General features: G+C 40.6%; 2 protein-coding genes across 4 annotated transcripts in view; one reads left to right on the forward strand and one right to left on the reverse strand.

Moving 5' to 3' along the window:
- Nucleotides 1–15,635, reverse strand: suz12b (SUZ12 polycomb repressive complex 2 subunit b). 3 transcript variants are annotated; one of them, XM_042484803.1, is made up of 17 exons: nucleotides 15,557–15,635; nucleotides 13,637–13,781; nucleotides 13,120–13,166; nucleotides 12,957–13,021; nucleotides 12,717–12,785; nucleotides 12,507–12,556; nucleotides 11,632–11,717; nucleotides 11,310–11,541; nucleotides 9,385–9,490; nucleotides 9,193–9,298; nucleotides 8,930–9,107; nucleotides 7,210–7,298; nucleotides 6,727–6,870; nucleotides 6,224–6,381; nucleotides 5,541–5,739; nucleotides 3,025–3,104; nucleotides 1–1,885 (listed from the first exon to the last, which is right to left on the reverse strand). In XM_042484803.1, the coding sequence occupies exons 2-17, from the start codon at nucleotides 13,764–13,766 to the stop codon at nucleotides 1,573–1,575; spliced, it is 2,052 nt and encodes a 683-aa protein (XP_042340737.1). In that variant the 5' UTR covers nucleotides 13,767–13,781; nucleotides 15,557–15,635; the 3' UTR covers nucleotides 1–1,572. The 3 variants fall into 3 exon arrangements, with proteins under 3 accessions (XP_042340737.1, XP_042340736.1, XP_042340734.1); XM_042484802.1 differs by lacking the exon at nucleotides 15,557–15,635 and adding an exon at nucleotides 14,039–14,331 and having other exon boundaries at nucleotides 7,210–7,295; XM_042484800.1 differs by lacking the exon at nucleotides 15,557–15,635 and adding an exon at nucleotides 14,039–14,331.
- Nucleotides 15,435–24,003, forward strand: part of utp6 (UTP6 small subunit processome component) — a 13,275-nt gene continuing 4,706 nt past the window's right edge. Inside the window, 17 exon segments of the mRNA XM_042484804.1 lie at nucleotides 15,435–15,676; nucleotides 16,869–16,953; nucleotides 17,061–17,102; nucleotides 17,299–17,391; nucleotides 17,547–17,594; nucleotides 17,686–17,749; nucleotides 17,837–17,955; nucleotides 18,259–18,336; nucleotides 18,481–18,492; nucleotides 18,494–18,563; nucleotides 19,522–19,574; nucleotides 19,576–19,604; nucleotides 19,710–19,888; nucleotides 20,755–20,834; nucleotides 20,937–21,014; nucleotides 21,492–21,671; nucleotides 23,643–23,723. Of these exon segments, the coding sequence (XP_042340738.1) occupies nucleotides 15,585–15,676; nucleotides 16,869–16,953; nucleotides 17,061–17,102; nucleotides 17,299–17,391; nucleotides 17,547–17,594; nucleotides 17,686–17,749; nucleotides 17,837–17,955; nucleotides 18,259–18,336; nucleotides 18,481–18,492; nucleotides 18,494–18,563; nucleotides 19,522–19,574; nucleotides 19,576–19,604; nucleotides 19,710–19,888; nucleotides 20,755–20,834; nucleotides 20,937–21,014; nucleotides 21,492–21,671; nucleotides 23,643–23,723 (1,383 nt within the window). The 5' untranslated portion in view covers nucleotides 15,435–15,584.

The following is a 24,003-nucleotide window of genomic DNA, read 5'->3' on the forward strand; positions in this document are numbered from 1 at the left end:
AAGGTCAAATGTATTTTATTTCTTTAAATATAAAAATCCCCTTAGCCAGAGTGTACAGTTCACAATTTTTAACCGGGTGTTTTGACAATAACGGTGAATATGTCTCCCTTTTTCCAGATGAATACAGAAACCTTCCATGGGTATCAAGAGGGAGGAAAAATATATCGTTAGTTTGGTGAGGGAAGTCTGACGAAACGATGAGGGATGATAATGATCACCAATTTATGTGCACACTAATAAACACAACTACTGCTGCTTTCAAACAACTTGTTATGGAATGAAAAGATGCTAAATAATATACAGAACTAAGAGACCGGTGAAAATATTCCCCTTTGGCATAAACTGCACCTAAAAAAACTGACAACCAACCATCCAATAAACAGCATATTGCTTTGAGAGATGAACTGCAATCTGATAATTATTGGATTCAGAAGAGACGCAGCAAAACATGTGTGTGATTACATGTCCGTCATTCAGCGACTGATACTCAGAACCCGTGTTGAAGAAAACATGTTCAAACCTTAAAGTGAAAAGACACCACAGGTGAGCAGAAACTGCTGACTTTTATATCTTGAATGCTTTGCACTTTGCATGATACACAGGGTGATGTGCTGCTGGTTGTTTCTGTAAATCTTAGGAAAAAGAAAATATTATGAAAAGTTGATATCCCTGGCTTTCCTTGAGTTATTATCAATGTAGGCCAAAAGGCTTAGGGGGTGATGGAGTGGGAGTTTCAGCATGGACCCGAATCTGAATTTATTCTCTTGTCCAGGATCCAAAGCTTACAGTATATCACTATTATGGTGGCAGGCTACCAGCAAAACCCACATTTTGGGGTCCTAACACAAGCTTTACAGGCTTTATATACTCTCGACACTGATGCCAATAGTGTAGACTTTTACTGTAACTGTATGGCCCTTCAAATTAAACCTCATTCACAACAGTGAAATCAAACCCACTAACGTTTCTCCACTGATGACAGAGGAAAAATGCTGCATTTAACATTTGGTGCAGCATGAATTTAAAAAAAAAAGAAAAAAAAAAAAAAGACAATTTCAAGGTAAGCTTTCTAAATACAAACACCAAGTGCTAAAATAATCAGCTAAAAAGATAAGTTCTCAACAAGGTTATTGAGTATGTGTACAAATAATCAGGTGACAATGTTACCAGTACAGTTTTAACTGTAGTTTCAATACAGTTGTCTAGAACGGCAGTTGCGCCACATCAGAAGACTCAGTTTGTTCACTCTCTCACCCAAACACAGATACTTCAGCGACTCCTACAAAACGCATATTAGGTAGGGTCAATTTAACACCATCCAGTCCTCAAATGCCTGGTTTGTGTAGATGTGGGTGATTCACTTTTATATTGTTCATATTTGGTTCAGTTCTCAAGTTTCAAAACTTGTTTACCTTGTATACTGGTCTGCTTCAGGTCAGATCCTCCGCTGACCAGTTCTCCCACCTATCTAAGCACCAAAGGGTTGGTAATGTTCATTAAAGAAGAAAAAAATAAAATAAAATAAAATTTTAGAAAAACACGACAATCGCTGTTCCGTCCATCCATCCTACATCAGTCCGTTAGTGCGCTTTTTGTCCTCTTGCCCTGTTTCCCTCCAGTGGAGGTGATGGCGCTGCCGTTGCAGGCTCCCGCTGATACCAGAGTCTGGTCCTGCTGCTCCTCCACAGTGTCCGGAAGCTCTTCTTGGATCTGCCGCAGACGGGCCATGGCGCGGTCGATGGTGGCCGTGCTCACAAGGTTGAAGTCGTGCATGCTGACGAGATGCAGGAGGAAGTTGCGGCAGAGGTTGCGGCGGATGATGTGAGCACCGCTGTCCTCAGCGAAAAGCATGATGGCCTGATTCATCTGGTTGTCCGCTATGAAACTGCAGGGAAAACGAAGGACACACGAGCTTAGCGTCCATTGTTTAATTAGACTGACGGGACAAGAGGAGCTGTGACTACAATATACAGTAGTACAAGTTAACTACTGTATATGTGGATTAACTTGTGCCACAGCTTTGACAGATATACTGAACATATGACAGATTACAAGAGAACTGCTTAGTGCTCTGAATTTTGTTATACTGTAGTAATCCTCCTGTCACACTGTTTGATATTTGGCAATATAGTTTTCCATCGTAAAAACATTGAAAAAAATTCTCTTCAGAGTTTAGGCAAGTTGAACATTAAAAATAAAATTGTGTGACTCATCCTCTGCCGCTAATCCTTAGGTTTCTTCCATTTTTTGCCCCATTTAAGGGCCTTTTTTAAGGGAGTTTTTTTGATAATGGGCTCTATAAATAAAATTGACTTGACATTAAACAATCATTACAAGGCCTCAGCAATATTGTATGAGGATGGAATAATGCCCGTCACTTCTCAACCTTTTTTTACAACTCTTTTTAGTACCAGGTATGTCCCTCAACAAGTTAATTAATATATTGTAAAGAGATGATTTGAGAAATTACAATCTAAAGAGGGAATGAGATGCAAAACCTACCAAGCCATCAAACCAGTTTGTTTCTTTCCATCCACTTTTATACATGAAATGCACTGTACACTGAAGACTATTCGAGAATAACTTTTACACAGTTCCCGTTGTCTCTCAGACTGCGAGCAGAAAGGGAGCAGCTGAGTCGCACACCAACAGAAAAACTGTGTGTGTTGCTGTAAGACGAGCACACAAAATGAAAAACACGTACTCGTCACGTGCCCTTGAGGCCTGCCTGCTTAGAAGCTCGGCCAGCCAAGGCCACGAGTGTGCTCATGTGTGCCTTGAATAGTCGTTCTTTGACGCCACGGTTGTCAATCAATGCATTATTGTGATTTTATCTTTATTAATGTACACTTAGACATGTCCGGTAATGCATTGAGGTGACGTTTTGTTTGGCAGGCAGCACTGGCTGTCAAATGTGCCACAGAGAAACTGACACCAAATTCAGCAAAATGTATCAAAAGTCAAAAGCTGCGACACATCTGTCAGCATCAGCTCGAAGGGACTGATACTGTTATTCCCACGTACCCGTGCTTCATCACGTGCAGGTTCCACAGCTTCATCACCTCCTTCTCTCCTTCATTTACATCTGTGAACTCATCCAGTTGCTGTGAGTAAAACAAAAGTATACAAATTAATCACACAATTAAACACTGCATCAATGAGGACAGGGCCAACTAAACACTCTCAATACCAATATGTTTTCTGTTGGCCCCGACAGTGAAACGACTGTAATACTGATGGAGACCACAGCAAGTTAATGCTGGCAGGTTCAGGAAATCAATACTGAAGTGATAACAATGTTGTGAGAGCAAGCTGATGAAGTGTTCTGTGTTGGCAACAGTTTTTGCTCCGAGCACCTTTAAGTTATTTATGGGGAGCAGGGCTGACCCAAATGCTTTTTACTCTTTGTTGCCATGGTAATCCAACACCGAAATCAGCACTCCAAAAGCTTCATTTTTTCCCCTCTTGAAATTCTATTCTTCAGGCCTGTCAGAAACACTCTCACACAACTACTTCATTATATCTAGAAAACTTAAACCGAGGCTGATTGTGATTGTTTCCTGGACTCAGTGAAGGTTCCTTCACAATTTTTCCTTTGGCTGAATTAGTTATTGTGTTCTTGCTACTTGGATTAGTCCAGTAAATAAAATTGTTTTAAGAGATAAAAGTATTGTTGTCAATATGAATCAATGATAATCACTGATAACCAACCACACAGGATGCAGCTGTCGGGTCAAAAAGCTGTGCTTCCAGCCAATCTGAGGTATGCACCTCTGCACAGTACGGTGATGTGCTCTGAAGTGAGCGCTATGTTACAACTCAACTGCATCGTCAAACAGATCTGACCAGATGTGTTTTTGCATACTGACAGGATGTAAAGGAGACTTATCTTTTCCTCCTTAAAATGAAATGCTCTTTAACAATGCCATAAATGACTCTTTTCCACAGACTTGGATCAATCGATGCCTTTCAAGTCAATTTTAACAAATTTTTAACGATATGTAGCATTAGACAGGGCAGAGCTCCCGATACAGTAAAACGTGAGAGTATTACATAAGTGTGAAAACTCTGCGTTTGCTTTAGTAAGTGGGAAATTGACCTTAAAAGAGATCATTTGGATTTTTTAGGGTTATATCAAGTCCCCAGGAACAGCACCTGGCTCTGATGCCATTTTCACATACCTGCCAAACTGTGGAATCACAACTGCAGGGTGTCCCAAAAAAGCTTCTCTCCATAGACTTCAGGGTTTCCCACACATTCATTTACTGTGGCGGCCTACCACAACAAAATCATCCGTTGCCACATCTAGATTTTTGGAGCTGGATTGTTAATTAGGAGCACTACTGTAATGTCAGGTGCGTTGAAAGTGAAACTTAACCGTTCGTTTTGCTGGGTCTAAAACCTGACTTTCACTTAAACATCTGCAAACAGCTCCTCTCATCAACTGATGTGATCTGTTCGGCCGTGAACAGATCAACAGATCAATTATCCACCTCCTGAATGACAAGTGCTGCAGAGGAGGACAGGAAGTCACGTCTGCTGCAACGCTTTAAGATTCACTCGTTACTAAACCCGTCTGGCATCCAGGAGTGAATATGAAAACAGATGGAGTGGTCAAAGATGTCGTACTGAAATTTAAGGTGTGTTGATGGATTCACGTCGTCACCTGGTGCACTGAGTAACATTACAAGTAAACGTTCCCCCTTAAAAATTGCCAGCAGTCGGCCCAGTGAATTAAAAAAAAAAAATCTCAGTCTACAGCTGCTGCTAGAGGCTGCAAACAACCTCTCATGTTATAGTTCTAATTGAATAATGTATGAAAAACGTGTCACGGTGTGAGCCGTGGTTAAAGCAGCTACAGCTCAGCCCTGAGCACAGAGCGTTGATTCTCTACTGACCAAACAACACACTGCAGTGTTTCTAGCGCCTTCTTTCAGTACTACATCTGTGAGCTAGGTGCCCTAAAGGAGAGGGGTGACCAAATATGGGGACAGTTCCAAAAGGTACTGAAGATACCACCCACAAGTTTTCACAATGGAAATGCAAAAAAAAAATGCATACCGAAACTGAACTGAACCAGACTGACCTGCTGGTGAAAACACCCCTTTTGTTGACTCTGAACAAACACCTTAAAAAAGTCACATAATGACACAAACAAACTGACCAATCAGGCAGTGCTGGACCAGAAAGTCCATGATCTGCACAGCAAAATGACTGTTTTTGTCAGTGGAGTCTGGCACCTTTACAGAGAGCACAGACGGATGCAACAGCTTTCGGCTCCCATTGTTAAGGACTGTCTCACAGCGAGGTTTAGTGGTTAAAATATTCTAAATAAAGTGCACATTCGAGCCGCTGCCTCTGCCCACAGAGGTACATCGCTTGTCTTCCAGGGCGGTGGTCCTGCCTGCCTCTCCACACTGGGTGTACCTCATGCAACCCCAAACTATCCCTCTAACTATGTCTCCACAAGTGGTGAAGGACAACTTAATTTCAACACTGAATCCAGATATAAACGGACACAATGAGTAATGGCTTCTCACCGTGGCAGTCTTCTCTCTGAGCCACTCTGGATCTCTCTCGTCCTCGCTGTCCTCCTCCATCTCTTGGGGCCGCAGAGGCATGCAGCTGTCACTGTGGAAGTAGAGACGGTTGTGTCCGCTGACATACGTCCTCTGCTGCTCCAACTCTCCGTCCTCAGATTCCAGGAACTCTGACAGACTCGGTTTGGTCCTCTTGGGCCTGTTGAGGAGGAAAGAAAACAGATCCTGTATAAACACCAAGAACGCTGAAATTTCAGCTCTTTCATATTCTCACTTGTTAGATATTACATATAATGAAACTTAGACCGCCTCAATACTTTTCTGCTTATTCTTGTACATATTTATTTTCAGTCCCTTGCTCAAAAAACTGTTATAATCCAAACTTCAAATTGACTTTTCTTGTTTTTATTTACCTCACTTAATTTTGAAAGTACAACATCAGTATGAGAAAGCTGATGACTGAAGAGAGCAGATCTGCTTAGGTTTAATGTCACAAACTGTTCTGAATCACTTTTAACTCTGCTCACTGTTCTCCTACACTTCATTACACCTAATTCAGCTGATTACTGACTCATCACTAAACCAGACTTAATGAAAAGCAAATTAAACCTAAAAAAAATCAATGACACCGACATTCATGCTTTACTTTGAACGCTGCTTCAGAACACAGGTCACCAGTTTACCTGCACACCAGCAGGTGAGTTACAGCGGTCCTCTTAACTGGGCCGTTGCGGCTGAAAGCAAAGCCGGGCTGGCTGTGGATGTCCTGAGGGTTGCCGACATACGAGCCGTCGTAGCACTCATTGATGGACACGTCTATCCTTGCTCCTTTGGGGTGAGGCTGCACATTTAGGAAAGAGAAAAAGAAAGGTAAAAGAACATCAGTGAAATAAAACAGGAAACGGTATTCAGCAAAAACACAGAAGGTCTGGCACTAATTGTCAATAGCACATTATGCTTTTGATAATAGTCCCCCTTCAGAAAGAGAAACAGGAGGTTCTCGGTGAATGCTAGGAGTCAGAGAGAGGGCAGAGAGGGAAATGAAAGAAGTGTAAGAACAGGAAGCAATGACCTGCAATTAAGAAGTAGGCTGGAATAGACAGTGGCTGCCCTCTCCGATTTGACAGAAAACAGTCACCGCACAGGGCTCGCGGAAAACACCTGACAAACACACGTAGTTCCTTACCACGTAGTTGAAGATGAAGCGGGAGTGGGAGAGTTTGAGGTGTTTGAGCAGGCTGTAGAGTTTGCTGCAGTTCAGGGTGCACCAGGGACAGTGAAGGTCGTCTCTCGCCTCCGTTTGTTGCCGCGTGTTATTGTTATACAAGAACTGAATATGGACAGATCGCATTAGTTACAAGGTTAACAGAGATGCTCAACCTACAGAAGATTAAAATGATGATTTTATTCCAGTTATCACATAATATCAGAGTTACTGTCACATTTTGGTAAATAAACAGCATCCAAACAGTTCAAGTTCTATTAATGAACCTTGAACTGGGATGATCATAAAAACTAGTCATTTTTTCTCAAGATGTGACAGTAATTCTAATCATGTTTTAAATTTTCTGCAAAAGAAAAAAAAAGGGACGACAAAGACATTTTGCTCGAGTGATTATTGTAAATAAGTGTCCAGACCCGATCATGTTTCTTGCTGTAGTGTGTGTACCTGATAAAATATACGTAGCTTCTGCCGCGGCTCACACTGGACCTGCTCTTTCCTCGTCTGAATGTCTGTGCTGACTGACTCTTTCACTGCTGACAGGAACAGATGGAAAGGTTATTTCTTGGAGAATCACCCAATCAAAAATTTGATTTGACACATTTAACAGGAATTTGAGAAAATGTCGGAACTGCATTGTTCCCTCCCCCCAAAACATAAAGATTTAAAATTACAGGCACACATATCACACACACACACATCACAGGCTACGTTTACATGCACATGAATATGAACATATTCTGAGACAGATGCAGGTCATGTAAACAGCATACTCCTTTTGGATATTCAAAATTAGGCCTTTTTCTGAAGGTGACATTTTCAGTTTTAGGAGCATTCTTTGGACATACATACTGCGCATTTGAAACATGCATCTCTGTTAGAGTTATGACTGTAGTTTGCGACACACAGCCTCTTGACCATTTATCCATTTACGGTCAGCTCCGTGCGTCTCCATGGTGCGTTGTACATAAATCGGCAGGTTTGCACAAATATAGCAACAATGACTGTTTTCAAAAGATGTTGAAGGAATGAAAGAGTGAGGCTGTGTTGACACGATCCAACAAGTCCACCTTCGGTGAAAAAACCCTAATTTTGACACTGCTCCAGACATTCTTTGAAGTGGCTCCAGCTGTTCCAGTTTTCATATTTTGATGTGATTAATGACACATTAGGGCACGTTAATGGGAGGTATGCATGGCTGCATGTAAACAGTGGATTACTCATCCTTATTTAGCAATATTGTCTTTTTCAAAAGGAGGGTAAAAAACTTTAGTGAATGTAAACTTGGTCACTCTTGCAAAGCCTCTTTCAGACATGGAAAATGCAACAGTAGTGGCTTTTTCTACTTGTTAAACTTGTACTTGTCGTTTCTGTTGTGTACATTTTCAGTTGTGTTCTTTTTACAAGAGGAGCATTGCTTGTGCAACAATGTTTCCTCCCGCAACAGTCCGAATGTAATTAGAGGTGTTTACAGGTCTCTCATGGGTCACATCAGCGATGGATTTTGAAACGTATTCTGAAGTTGAATTAATGTTTCTCTGTGGTTTAATTAATGACCATCATGACTGCTCAAGGGAGCCACCGGACAATTTCTAAAGTTGCCAAAGCGAACCTTTAGACAGGCTAATATTTATCTAGTTGTGCGTTTCTTCATTAATTAGGTAGAACATGTATTCGGGTGCCTACAAAGCTTCAGGACGCAGGGCCTTACTTAAATGAAAGCCATGTGAAGTTGCCAGCACATTCATGGAGTGAAGCGAATGTCTCAACGGGACTCAACAGCTATGACTCACAGAGTGCCTTTTACCAGATTCAGCTACAAATAGACCATCCCACACCAATATCACAGTTTCTAAATCCAAATTCATGAGCCATTCAACTTTTGCTAATGGCATAAAATAAAAAATGGAGTCATTTATAAACACTTTTAATAAAGCTGAATGTGGAAGCTGTAACTATTTCATCATTCGTCAGCTACGGATGTTTTGTTTTTTTACTTCCTACTCTTAAATGTAACATAACATTAAATAAAATTCAATAAGTTAGAAAAGATATGGCAAAAACAGACGTTTCCAACCAAGAATATTGATAGAAATCCTCCACATCACAGAGAATCTCTTATTGAGTCTCATTGTACAAAGTGAACTGGTGGCGTTTCTGTACTTACTCATGAGGGCAGCTCTGTGATTGCTGGTCCTAGTCTCCATGGGGCTGGAGCTGTCTGAGTTACGTGTAGCAAGGGGTTTTGCCACGGGGGCAGTGGACTTTCCGCTAGCATCGCCTGTCCAACGCAGCATGAACTGCAATGTGGGTCCCTGAGAAAATGTCTCAAATGGTGGCAGTCTCTGTGGGACAGAAATGCAGAGTCAGTGATGTGAAGAGAACAAATCTGAAAGATGAAAAAGGGAGCCTAAGAGTCGACCTCCCTACCTTTCCATCAAGAATGGTTTCCCACGTAGCTCGCTTCTTGCTGACAGGGCTGTCCTCCATCCCTTGCATCGACACCTCATACTCCCCGTCCAGCAGCTGCAGTCTCCTGCACGGACCAAATCAAGAGCGGTGATTTAAGGCACAAGATGTGGAACACCAAAAATCATCCTAAAACCTGAATGAAAATCTTACCTATTCTTATCAAAGACAGTCATCTGTGCAACAAAGGTCTCTGTGGTCTCTCCCTCCTCTCTGTGAGATGAACTTCTCTTCTTTCTACTAGGAGTATCTGTTACATCTTTTGCACGCACGCACGCACGCACACACACACACACACACACACACACACACACACACACACACACACACACACACACACAATAGGAAAAACATAAAAAAAGACTGAGAAATTTTGTATCCAATTAGCAACCATTTCAGTAACATCTAACATGTATTTTTTAATTTACTGTGCTCAGAGAAAAACTGGCTCCTTGCATCCAGCAGCTTGCTGTGAAAAGATTCTGAGCTATCATAAGCCCCTTTCACACACACACTACAACCCTGGACGTATTTAGACATTACCAGCTGTAAGTGAGAAGGCAAATGCCTGAATCAGTTGGACCAGACAGTTCGCCTGCACAAAGTCTGTGTAATGTTCGATCGAGCCCGTGTGTGATCAGAGCAGGTCATTGTCCGGATAATTCAGTGAGCCAGTGGGCATATTGATGACTTTTCTAACTTGTGACTGGCTTAAACCCATTAAATACAACCGGTTCAAAAGAGTCGCTGTGTCAGAGTCAGAAATACTCAGCAAGAGAAACCAATTAGTACAATATGTAATTATTTTAAAAAAGAAAATACAGTATGTACAATATGCTAAGTATGTAAAAAAAATACAGTAATAGACAATTAGCACTAATATGTGAATATTTACATTACAATATGGATAATGAGTGTGTAAAATATAAAAAAGAGAAGACATAAAACTGTGCCTTATGTTTCTATATAATGTATAAAACTAGTGTGTAAGTTCAAAACATAAAAAAATATAAATGTGTGTGCTATAACGAACAACAGAGATATATGTAAGCACCAAGTGCAGCAACTGCTGTGATGGTGTGGGTTCTCAGACGATCACTATCACATATTTTGGTTGCGCCCATTATTATTTCCTCTCTGGCAGGAGGTTCACACAGTTTTGCAAAGAGTTTTCCAGCGAGACATGACATTTAAACTAGAGACCCTTTTTTGGGTGCCCTGCATATGGACAATACGACCTCTGATGAGAAATATCTATATGAGAAATATCTCTGCCAGCAGGAAAGCCATAACTACAAAGTGACTAAAACCAGCAATACCTACAGCTGATGATGGAATCACATTACATATCACATCTATAGAATGAAAATGTTTACTTTTCCTATAAGATTTTTCTATAAGAAGCTGGATAGAATATATTACATCTGTATGTTCTTCATTTATTATTATATTTTGTTTTTTGCTTCTGTATTTCTAAATTTAATTCACTTTAGTAGTGTCTCCTGATTTATCTGTGAATTACAGACGGCTTGAAGAACTAAGGCGACCAAGCCCTGTTGAGATTATCTGTTTGGACCTTGTCATAATTCAATAATCAGAGAATTTTAAAAAATAAATACATTTTAAAAAATCGCAAATATTGGAGAGTGAAGAAGAAGGGTCATTTAAACAAAGACGACACCGAAAATGACGATCTGGACAGAAGACGAGATTCTGGAAGTTCTGTCGGTGAGGACCAACTCCAAAATCATCAGCCAAATCCAAGGGAAGGCAAGAGATTCATTTCCTTAAGACCAAATTATGAACCAGCTTCGTAAACAAACCGCTGCAATCTCCACAGCATACTGTATGCATCACGTCCTGTCTCCTGCACGCTCTACCAGGCACCAAACCGCACCTAAACTACACGGAGTATTTCCAGTGGGTGCCTGTGTGTGATACTGACAATCTCCTGCTGTATGCTGCATGTGTGAAAGGGCAAGTCTGGACATTGTCCAGAGTTCATATGAGAAAGCGGCTAATATAAACTGTACTTGGGAAAAAGCGAAACACAAAATTCTTTGATGTATATTTCCTACCAATGTTCTCGTTGGCCTCTCCGTTGAGCAGACCATTAGTATCCCTCCTCCCTGTGCGTGACACCCTGAACAGGAGCGAGTAGGACTTGACCATGTGGCTGTTGCTGGGCTCAAACTCGTTGCTGGAGACCAGTAAGGAAGGGTAGGAGCCGAGCTTGGTTTGGTTACTGTCAGGGTTCAAAGGCACCTGCTTTTTACCTGTAGGCACTTGCTTTATCGGGCAGCTGACATCCTGGGAAAAAAACAAAACAGATAATCACAAGTAAATAAGATGAAATGGCTTGCTGCTAAAGTGAGAGACTGTCTCAATAATGTACTTTACCTTGCGTTTTTTATGGCAGACTTTGACAAGTAGCACCTCTAAGGACACAGAATTTTGTTCATTTTCTGAATTCTGAGATGGCTTTTCTGTATGGCAACAAAGAGTGTCCAGAGTCAGTCATTTTGTCCATTTTAATACACACAAAAACACAGATAACATCAGAGGGAAAGTACAGATGATTTTCATTGTTTTCTCTATGTAAGGCCGATGCTCTGCGCGTATACAAAATGTCTTCTGCATCGCACGCGGCAAAGTGTTCACTCCTTTGGTCACTGTTAACAGTGTGTGCTTGCTTTTTGTTGTTTTTTTCTTTTTTTTTTAGGCAAACTGCTTGCTGAAACACAAATTGACATGCTTGTAGTTGCCAACAGTGGTTGCTTCGTGTCATGGCAACACTACTTACAATGAGCGTGTTTACATGCACACTAGTGTGCTGGTTTTAAGTTTCACTCTGGCTTTGAGCTTATTGGGATGTTTACATGGAAAACAAGAAACATGAACACAATTCTAATAGCATCCAGGTTTCTGATCATCTGTGTGCAGTTGTGCATTGACTTCTAACCGAATAAAGATGATCAAAAACCTGCTGCAATGTCACAGTTTTCCTGTTTATATTGGAGCTCTCCAGGTAGCATATCCAGGTTTCACAACATCAAAATAAGGCCTTGTGTGCAACACATAACCGTGATACTTGCAAGACCACATCATAACCAGGATATTAATGTGTATGTGGCCTGAATAGTGGCCTGATAACAGAGCAAGGCTGTAAGTTATGCAACCAAAAAATGTCTTTACTCAGCTATTTTTTGAAGCATCTGTTAGTATTTCATTTGAAACAACTATGCTTAACAAGTGCTTGAGTAAAATCTGCTTACCATCCTTATGGAAGAACCCAGTGAAGGTTAACTGTAGATGTGAAGACAAACTGAAGAACAAATAGAAAAATGCGCAGATGAAATTGGGTCATATCAAGTGATTCATATATTAATTCTTTAAAAAGTCAAAACCGTTTCTCTGGTATTTAAGTCTCTAAAAACTATCCAGCAAAGAAAAGGGGCACATCAGCTCCTGTGGAGCCGCGTTACCTTGGAGAATCCTGCTCTCCCTTCATCTTCTCGACTGTCTGCAACATATCATCCACTTTGAAAGTTTTCCTGTCAGGAAGGATCACAGGTCACGTAGGTTCAAAATCAGTTCAATAATCAGTTTGTTAATTAGTGACAGACCATAAATGAGATCATTAACATATCAGATATTAACTATGTATTTAAGATCTACTGGTGGGGCTTCATACGTGTCAAAAGACACGTCATCATATTTCATACCTTTTGGCATTTGTTCGGCCATTTCTGTGAGACATGAAGGTGAGCGTCCTGTGCAAAAATATGGGCTACAAAGAGAGAAGAAACCCCGTGAAATGAATCACTCACACTGTAAGTGGGCTGGCTAATCAATACAATAAACCTACACGCATTGCAATTCACTTACTGCAATCAAATTCCTTGTGCGGAGAAATCTGTATATCTGAGTTGGTTCTGGAAACAGAAAAAAAGGTATTATTGTGGTGTTAGACAGCATCACAGGCCCCATCACTATATTTTCTAACATTTATATACACTATGTAATCATTTGAGAGATTAATCTGTATTCATGTTAAACATGCCAAAAAAGGTGCTAACAGGTGGTGGCTGATTAGGCAAAACATCTACCAACTTAATTAAAAACTGTCCAGACATTAAAGTATAGGTGTTTTGTTGATTCCGGTCGGATAACTCCTACCTAAACTCAGTTACGTGTAGTTATAACAAAACAAAAACTGGAGCTCCCTTCACAGTGCCTGATAAACTAAGGGAGGCCTGCCTGCCAAAACTAGTTATTGAAAACAAAATCAGCAAAAGTAGAGTTCAGCTGGTGGCTACATGCTTATTGAAAGCGTGGAAAAGTTATTCTTGTGTTACCAAAACAGAAAAGCTGCATTAGAAAGAGACGAGCGGTGAAATCTCACTTTCAAAGGCCTGTAGGAACAGCTCATGGTCGGCCTGAATCTGCTCCATCTTCGGCTTCTTCACAGAGTTCATCACTGCTGATGAGGCGGGGTACACGGCGCCGTTAGCTTTACAACTCGCCCCACTCATAATATGACCTGAAATCTGCGTGTGAAACAACGGCACACGTTAGCAAATTAATTATTACACAACAAATGGGGGCAATACAGCATGTTAGCTTAGCCAAGAGGCAGATACTCGCGTTAGCAGCCGAGCTAGCTAGCTCAGCTAAAAGCACAATGCTAACATGCTAGTGAGCTTGGTATTTCAGCGCAGTATCCGCTCGTTTGTTCAGGCTACGATTAACAAAAACTCTATGAACGACACGTGGTAGATATTGGGCATAAATAAAGGCAACCCACCCTGGCCGATGGCATTAATTTGTTAGCCTCGCTGCCTCCAGCACCAGCCTGGCAGACTCAACAGCAGAAACCCATGAAGATGAAGAGGAGGCGACGAGACGCTGGCTAGTCAGTTAGCTTGCAATGTTAGCATGGTTTGCTACAAAACAAGCCTCCGGATGCCCAAGGTCCCCCCGCATTCAACTGTCACAAATACCGTTTTATATCGGAGACGGTTGGAGTATTTTGGATCAAATTATTGATTTTCTATCTGTAATTTATTGTCGGTGGGGTTTCCTTCAATTTGTACTGAACAACAGAGCAGTAGTCAGATATCAGCCAATAGGAGACGAGCTGAGAGAATTCAGCGCGCTGATTGGCTGCTGAGCTCCGGAGATGACATACAACCCGCTCTCGCTTTCTGCGATTTTGCGGGAAATCGAGTTTATCAGAGATCTCATCAAGACCATGATCAAGACTGAGTTTATCACGCATGCACGCAGTGTCCTCTGTTTGTGCGGGTTTAAATGGATGGAATGAAAGCTAAACAGAGCGATAGTCGGCAATAAATGAATGTACCGTAGGCAGTTAGGAAGTGAAAGTTATTTTTTTTGTAAGTCTAGTATAATAAAAGCACTTCTGAGTATTATTATATACCATAAATGCCAGTTCATTATTATATACCATACAGATCAGATTAGGTATATACACACATATGTTTTGGTTTTTTTTTTAATAACATTAACATAACGTATTGTGCTTACTGCATCAGATTCATCAGACATGTATCATAATTGTATTTTATACAATCACATTCTTGAAACTGAACTTTACAGCATCATAAATGAGTACACCGGACGAACAGCATCGGAAGTGTAGCTAATGCGACGTGATGATGGCGAAAACATTGAAATGACGATTCTGAAATGTCGAAAATAAGAGAGCAAACAACAACTTTAAGAGGAAAGAATTTGTTCTCGACTTTTCAAATATATATATTTTTTTTGTGAGTGTCTTGATTTTTCCTGAAACATTAATTAGGCTCAATTAAAAATTTTTACATTTATTTCCGTAATTTGCAGTTTCATGCAAATTGTTTTAACAGTCTCTGTTATAGAAATCAATTACTTGTGGCTTTTGTTTTTATTGACTTCTTTTGTGAAGCACTCACAAATTTTATTTCTGTAAAAGGTGCAATACCAAATAAAATTATTATTACTAGAAATAATGATAATAATAACATAATAATTTCCTCGTCGCATTTTTAAATTTACTTTTCAGTATTTGACTAATACATCTGTTAATTCGTGCCATCTAAAAGCAGTGAATATATAGAGGTTTGGTCATCAAAAAGGCTACAATAAAACACACACGATCGTGTTTCCAGACGGAGCTATTTGCAGGCGGAACCGGAAAGGCGGCGAATCACAACTTCCACCCATGTGTGGAGGAGAGAAATGCCTCATTGCGTTCAGTCTTGTGGTATTTTGATCTAAAGTTGGCATCAGTAACTTTGATATCACCAAATAATAGTCGCACCTGAGCCCGTTGCGGCTGCGCCGGCGCGATGGCGGAGATCGTTCAGACGCGGATTGAGGAGAGGATCCCTGAGCTGGAGCAGCTGGAGAGAGTGGGACTGTTCACTAAGAAAGAAGTCAAGTAAGAAACATCTCACTTACTGAGGGTTACTACATTTGTTCAATCAGCAGAAATACACGCCACCAACAAAGGGCAAACTTTTGATGGGATTTCGTTTCCATCGACCTGAGAATTGTTTTGTTTAGTGGACAAACGTTAACAGCAACATGAAGATGTGACTCTTGTTGACCTACTACTGCAGAGGAAATATTAGTGGATTTAAAGGGAAGTAAACCCTAAAAAATAAACCTAACTTAAAGTGTACTTTTGTGTATTTTTATATAGATCCGTACGGTAATTTATATTTATGAATTCAAGGTTTTTCTTTAAGTCATCTATGGCTGGATTTTCTAGTAAACAGCTTGAATTCCTATTACATAGGGACTGTTCGTTATGTAACAGGGGAAGAAGTGGCTGGGGTGTGATTTATTTATTTATTCTATTATTATTTGAACCCTCTCTGAAGCTAAAAATATTTTTCCGAGTGGCTGGCAGAAAATGCATGACCCTCCCTCCACCATAAATACGTGATTAGATTTTTAAAACGTACCCTTTGATGTGTAAAACTTCAAACTGAAACCAAGTAATTGTGGATTTGAAAAAAAAACCCTCAGTTTTTTTGCTCTTGTTGTGCATGGTGGTTTGTTAGTTAGTGCAAACCTGTTTATTTTTGGCTAAATTTTTTTAATATTACGTCAAACAAAGTGCGTTTTTAGGAAATATCACCTTTTAAGCTTAGATTTGGTTATGTTTTTTTTTACAGAAGGGTTCGTCACACATGATATGTCCAAGGACCGTCAGAAACGATAATTTCTATTTTTACAGCCTTTGGGTTTGATAAATGTTGTAGAGTTGGCTATTTTTAAAGAAAACATGCCTTCCAAATCCTTACGAAAGGCATGTTTTCTTCTCTAAAAAATCGGCAGTAAAATAAATACAACCATTTAAAGCTGTATACCCCTCCTCTAAGCCAAAATAAAAGTCCCTCCCTAGTGCTTAAAAAACAGACATGCCTTCCCCTGTTTGCACCATCCTCTTTCCTCATAAATAATAGAATATTCCCTTATATAAATTAATACATATATTCAAAAATAACAAAACAAAATAAAAACATAAAACCAGTCAAGAATTCAGACAAAGTGTGCTTATTAAAGTCCTGCTTCATACATTTCTATCTGAGGAAAACTGTGGTTTTTGTTTTTCCACATTTCAGATCCTTAATCAAAAAAGCCACAGCCCTGGAATACAAGCTCCACAGGCTGGTTGTAAACAAAGAGGACTTCATTGCATACATTCAGGTAGGGTGCCTTTATCATCATCATCATTTAAATTGTAAAATAAACAATTAAAAGCTACGAGTGATAAGTTTAAAACACCAACATAACATTTTTTTATTGAATTACAGTATGAAATCAACGTTTTAGAGCTGATCAAGAAGAGAAGGGTGGTAAGTGGGCGTGTGTTTGACTTCATGTAACCTTGTTATTTAATTTGACAGGATTCATTTAAGGTCGAAACATTTTATGATACTCTAGTGATGAACTCTTCAAAATACATTAAAAAACCAAAGTGAGTGAGTGGTGAACAGTGTTACTTTCAGATAATGTCACATCATTTGACCGTGCCCGACTTTGCTTTTGCAGCACGTACATTACCAGTTCAAAAGAGAGGAGATTGAGTTCCCCGTCATCCATCGAATAAACAGTGTCTTCAGGAGAGCAACAAATAAGTGGAAGGTAGGTGAAAGACAAATGATTTGTTTTTAATCTAACTACCATTTCTTTTAAAAATGTAAATATGTTATGATGTAAAAATGTATGGGTGGTGTCTATCTGACTGAATCGCTTCAGGCGTCATTGAGAAAACACTCACTTGTCTTCTTTCTCCTCAGGATGATGTGCAGCTGTGGCTCTCACATGTTGCCTTCTGTAAGAAATGGGTAAGTTATCTCATCATTATCTTTATGTATAACTCAGACCAAACACTGCGTCTCCTCGTGCAAATAATAATCATCATCTTTCTCTCATCAGGCCACCAAAAGCCAGATCAGCAAGGTGTTCTCCTCCATGCTGGCCATACACCCCGACAAACCAGGTACAGAGGACTGTGCTTGTCAGTCTCTTTTGACAAAGTCACCACTGACTGTCATTAATAGCGACTTTGTGCTTTTCTGTGTTTAAGCTCTGTGGATCATGGCAGCCAAGAGTGAGCTAGAGGATAGAAACTCCTCGGAAAGTGCCAGACACCTTTTTCTGAGGGCTCTGCGCTTCCATCCAAACAACAAGAAAGTCTACCAGGAGGTAAAAAGAATCGGCACGATGGCGGCGTGCAGCAGTGCAGCGACATTTCTAGCTCTCTCTTGTGATATTGGCGAATGATCACAGAGACCGTTATTCTCGTGTATCTAAAAAAAGAATCCTTGATCCTCGAAAAAAAAAAAAACAAAGTTATCTCTAACATTTTAAAAACCAAAAAACCATTATGGAGAAACTTTACTCGCTTGACATTCTGTGATTAGAGGTGGCAGCTGCTGTTAAAAGAGTGATGATTGTGCATCTGTTGAATAATCCTACGTTATTGTCTCCAACAAACCTGTGTGTCAGTACTTCCGCATGGAGCTGCTGCACTGTGAGAAACTGAGGAAGCAGAAGGAAGAGCTGGAGAAAGCTGAGATGGACCTGGTGAGTGTGTCACAAGTTGAACACAAAATTGTGGAAAAAAAAAAAACACACACACAAACACACACACACACACACACACACACACACACACACACACAGAGAGAGGAGCTCTCACTCTAATACTCCACTGTTGACTCGTTCCAGGGGGAATATGAGTTTTTCTCCAGAGATCCTGAGCGGCAAACTGGCTGAGGTTGTGTACAGAGATGCTACAGGGAAAATCGAAGGTAGTCTTTTTATCTCTAATTCTGCCCCCAAAATACCAGAAAGTGTTTAATTTCCTCTTTCAGTCAGTTTATACAGTCTATTTGTATTTCGACTAAGATAACAGAGCATTAGAGGCTGGCCTACTTTCTCAAATGATTTTGCTGGAGTCTTTTTTTTTTTTTTGCACTTGGCAAAGACAACCCCTCGTAAATCCAAAAATTATTGTTTTTTCTTTTGTATGAATTAAATGAGAGCTTTACAGTAGGTATAGGTACACAGGTGTGTAGGTAGGTACACAGATTTTGTCAGCTTTAAAACAGAGTAGTGTTGACGAAAACTAAAGATTTATAGATATATGGGTTCGGAATATTTGAAACAGTTTTAATACTCATTCCCTGCAGTGTTGATGATTGATAACAGTGTTATTAATAATTATTAATATTTACTGCAGTCATTCTTCTGTTCTGACCAAGAAAAGAAAAGTCACTGTTCTCACGTCACAGCCCTGTTATATTTATCTTTTTTTAACTTTACTTTTTACGCCCTCATCTTCCGACTTTTCCCTGTCGTTCCTAAAATTGTATCGAATATTGATTTTTTTTCAAGATCAAAGTTAAAAATTCCAGAGTCGTGGTAACACTTAAACCAGAGCCAGGTTAGATGTTTCCCTCTAAACGCTAAGCTAAACCAACCAGCTGCTGGTTTATACGGACACATTTTATTTTTATAGCCCAATGTATCAGATTTGCCCTGATCTGCACCGCATAGGACACCCTCTGTCCTTAGACCCTCACTTTAGAAAACTGAAACCTCCTCCGTCAGCAAAAGCCCTTTAATTGATCAAAATCGGAACAAACCTTGGAGCAGTATCGATTTTTTTTATCAAACTCTCTGCAAAAAAAAGCGTGTAATAATAAAAGCTGTTCCTTCCCATTTATGTTACTTTACCTTTGTGTCACTGATCTCTTTCCCCAACAGAGGCCGAGTTTGTCGTCTCTCTTCTGAACATAGCCGCTATCTTCGACTTCACCAAAAGAACTCCAGGACTTCATCCTGCAAGAGTAAGGCAACAGCATATTCACCCAAACTGGCCTGCATTCTCGAACCCAAACAGAGAGTCAACACTAAGCATGAACGTACCTCCTTCCCTTCCTCTTGTAATGCAGCTTACAGACCAACTACACACAGGACAGCTTGACGTGGGATTTCATGGCTAAGAGGGAGCTGGAGGCTCCGGGGGCCGGGGAGGAGCTGCAGACAGCCAAGGGCCGGGCCTCAGATATCACCCGCAGAGAGGAGCGCTGCTGCCAGGTCTATGAGGAGGGGGTCAAGAGCCTCAACACTGGTAGGTGCTCTCTCTCTCTCTCACACACACACACACACACACACACACACACACACACACACAGCAAACAGACATGGTAATGGGGCTTTTTTCAAAAGACAAAATCACTTGTTGAGACAGAAGTTTGATGAATGGTTATCAACATTTTACTATTGGCTCCAGAGGACTCTGCCTTCTCTGAAATATAATGGAACCTGATGGCACTTGGCTTGCTGTGCTCAAAGAGCCAAAAAAGCCCACATTTAAAACACTCGAGAACTGTATCACTGCGCAGGAGGAAGCATGCGTCTACTCGTGGACGAGAAGCTCTTACTTGTGACAGCACCAGATGTAAAACATTAATGGCGTCCTACTCAGGTGAGCGCTAACGCAAGCTAGCTCAGTGGGGCTACGTGAGCTAGCAATAGCTTCCTTCTGTGCGGTGATACAGTTGGCAGGTGTAGTTTAGTACACAGAAAATAGTTCCTACATTAAACTGCTCACACCAAGGTCTGTGTATAATCTTGAGTAACCGAATCATGATTCCTGGAAAAAGACATTGCTGTTTAGTTTTTCAAATGTATTTTTTTTTTTTGGCTCTTTAAGCGCCACAAGCTGAGTGCCATCTGGTTCTGTTGTACTGGAGAAGGCAGACGACTCTGCAGCCGATAGCTGCAACTTTCAGCATCTCACACCAAAACAATTTAGACTGAAAAATACCACTACAGGATAGGGGAACAATGTGTATTTTTGATTTGGGGTGAACCGTTCCTTTAAACTTAGCTTTTTAAAAAAAAAAAAAAATGTGTGCCTTAATGCACAGCTTGCATATTCCCTGCCAAATGAATGTGTCTGTAAGAAAACCGTCTGTGTGCTCTGAAATCTAGAGCCCATGTGGACTTGCTACGCAGCCTTCTGCTTGGAGAGGGTGAAGAGGAAAACCAACGTCCAAGAGCTGAAAGAAAAGGTGAGTGAGTTTACATGGAAGACTGTCAGCGGCTTCAGTGTTTTTGGAAGTGGGTGTTTAAGGGGGTAAATCCTGACCCGCATATACGTGTTTGTGTTACAGCGGCAGGAGAGGCTGCTGGGAGTGCTGCAGCGCGCCCACGACTCAGCACTGCTGAAGGAGGATTATTATAAGAACTGGGTAAGATAATGGCTTCATTAAATGTGCAAATGGAATCACAGGGGCCCTTAAGCCTTTATGGTTTAGTCTCCCTCATTTGAATAATGACTCGTCAAATGTCTGGTCACAACGCAGTGCTCCTCTTGCATTAGTTTAGCTTCAGTGTGAGAACAGTGTCAGTCAAAGTGTGGGGAGGCCAGCGTGTGTGTTTTTGACTCATTCAAATGCACCTCATGAGGAACTTTTGACTTTTAGCACTTATTTCCAACCATGATAAGAACCAAAGTCAACAAAGTGAGCACAACTGCACCTTAAGATAGAGCACCTACTGTATTTGGTTTTTTTTTTTGCCTTGTAGCATTTTGGGGGTGTTTATTTATAAATTCCTATATTATACATTTATTCACCTGTGGGAGCAAAGCTGAAATATTAAAAATAGATGGAAAAAGGAGGAAGTCTGATCTTGATTTAATTTTCTATTTGATTTTCAAATAAAAGTTGAAGATCCTGCTTTCATCGGGAGATGCAGAGGGAGCGGCCAGTGTTGCCATGGCAGCTACGCAGCGCTACAGCCAATCAGTGTCAGTGTGGGGCCTGAGTCTGCAGACGCTAATGCAGCTGGGGAGTGGAGATGTGGGCAGGCTATTCCAGGAGGCTCTCACACACGTCAATCCCAAGGTACACAGAACACACACACACACACACACCCCTTTACACACACACACACCCTCACACACTGACTCTGCATAATTTGTTCTCGACCACATCAAGTTTAGTAATTTTCTCTGCTTACACGAAACACATAAACACCACATCAGTCGTGCTTCTACTCTGCCAGTATAATTGTTCCTTCTGGGGAATGGAGACACTTGGACACACACGGGACACACACACACACACACACACACACACACACACACACACACACACACACAACACACACACAGCCACCAGCACTGCTGTATAAGTGGGCCATCTCCTTGGCCCAATTAGTCTCTGTTTCATTATATTAAACGTCTTAAAATGTCTTCCTCTGCCCCTTCTATATGTAAGGAGAGCTGAAGACATGGTAAAAAAAAAACAACCTTAATTTAAGACTTAAAGCACTTAAAGGAATACCTCGCCCACAAAATGACCATTTGTACTTCAATTACTTACCGTGAGCTGCATTGAAATTGTGAAGGAAACTTTGTTTTACTCACATACCCCCAAAGTAAACGAAGAATCCAACAAGAGAGAAAATTCAAGGGATCCACACTGAACAACAGCAAAGCTATATCAAAACATCTGTTTACAAACTCACACAACTCATGCCGTATAATCCAATTTTCATTGATCCACTGGTATTCTCAGTACTTTCCAAAATTTTACTATTTAAAAACTTCCATACAAAGAGTCTCACGCATATATGAGTACATCTACTGGGCACATTCCTGCATTTGAACTCTGCCCAACTGAATGCACGAGTAAAGTTCAAATGCACGCACTCACTAATTGCATGTGGAAGTGTTTTAAATAGAAACATTTTAGTGAAAATACATGTGTTCGGAAAGTACGGAGTATACAAATGCATGAGACTTTGATTACACAAGTTGTGTGAGAGTTTGTAAACGGATGTTTTGATCTAATTTTGCTGTTGCTAAAGGCGGACCCCATTTACTTCACTTCACTTGATATACAAATTGTCAACTTGTGGGTGAAGTATCCCTTTAAGAACCTTCAGTTAAAAAGTCAAGGTTACCCTTGATGGCATTATCAGCTTTGGATGGATAGTGGACTCGTTTTTATAAATCCCCGCAGCACCTCTGATATTTGAAGGTCATAATGTTTTGCTTGATCATCATCATTAAACTAGTTTTGATAATTCTCTCATATTGTCAGAAATATAGCTTTCTAAACTTTCATTTCATTCCCATTGTTTTATATGTGCAGCTTTGGGTTGAAAATCTGATTGTAAATGTGTTTTTTTTTAAGCCTTCAGTATTTTTGATACTATGAAATGTAAACTCAATGGAGATCACATCACCATAAACTGGTAGTATTGAAGTACTGATACCTTTGACATCCTTAGCTCGGACACCCTTCACATAGTTGCATCACAGTAATACATGATGCTGCCTGTCTCTGAACACAAATGCTTTGACTGAGTCACAGGTCTTAACGGCGCTGAGCAGAATAGCTGCTGATTGTTTCACAAGTCTGCGGCCCTGAGAAGTAGCTGTGTGAGGAGGATTACTACATACTGCTCATTAGGCAAAGTCTTTTCTCTCGAGATAAACACTCTCCTAAGTGTTGGGAAACGGCATAAACCCTCAGGGTATGTCGAACAATGAAATGTCTCCGTTACTGCAGGCACAGAGGTCGAGATACACAAATGAAGGAAATGGGGACGTTTTTACATTCATGCACTTTCTAAAGGCGTATTGACCTGCTGGGGAACTGCTAGCTAAGCACAGAGCAAGGCGATTTGTCGATCAGATGCCACACTTTTTAAAATGTCTTCATAAAATGGAAAAACGCTGGCCGAATCTTCAAGCACGGATCTGATAGTTTGGCTTGTTTGTGTGTGTTCGCACATAGACTAAAGAGATATATTAAGACATAAAAGACACACCACTGTGCTCAATCCTGTCTGTCCTGTCTTCTCAGGAGAGTCTCCCACTTTGGCAGCTGCAGGTCCAATGGAGCGTGGCCAGCCAGAACCCTGAGGAGACGGAGGCCGTCTTCAAGGTAGTCCACCTGAATCCACCAGATTCAGGTTCAGTCAGCTACTGCACAGTGAAACCTTAAACATATTAGTGACAATTGGAGCAACATTTTTGGCTTGGCTGGAAAGTTCATACTAGAACATGATTGATATAAATGGAAACCAAATTGAACCTATACAGAAGCATAAATTGTATAAAATAATGGACGTAGCCACCATGACTTGGACGCCACCATGGACTTTTGGAGCCGGAAATGACCATATTTGGACAAAAGGGTGGAGTTTGACTTAATGCTAGCTACT

This window comes from Plectropomus leopardus, chromosome 4, assembly GCF_008729295.1.
Source record: "Plectropomus leopardus isolate mb chromosome 4, YSFRI_Pleo_2.0, whole genome shotgun sequence".
NCBI classification, from domain to species: domain Eukaryota; kingdom Metazoa; phylum Chordata; class Actinopteri; order Perciformes; family Serranidae; genus Plectropomus; species Plectropomus leopardus.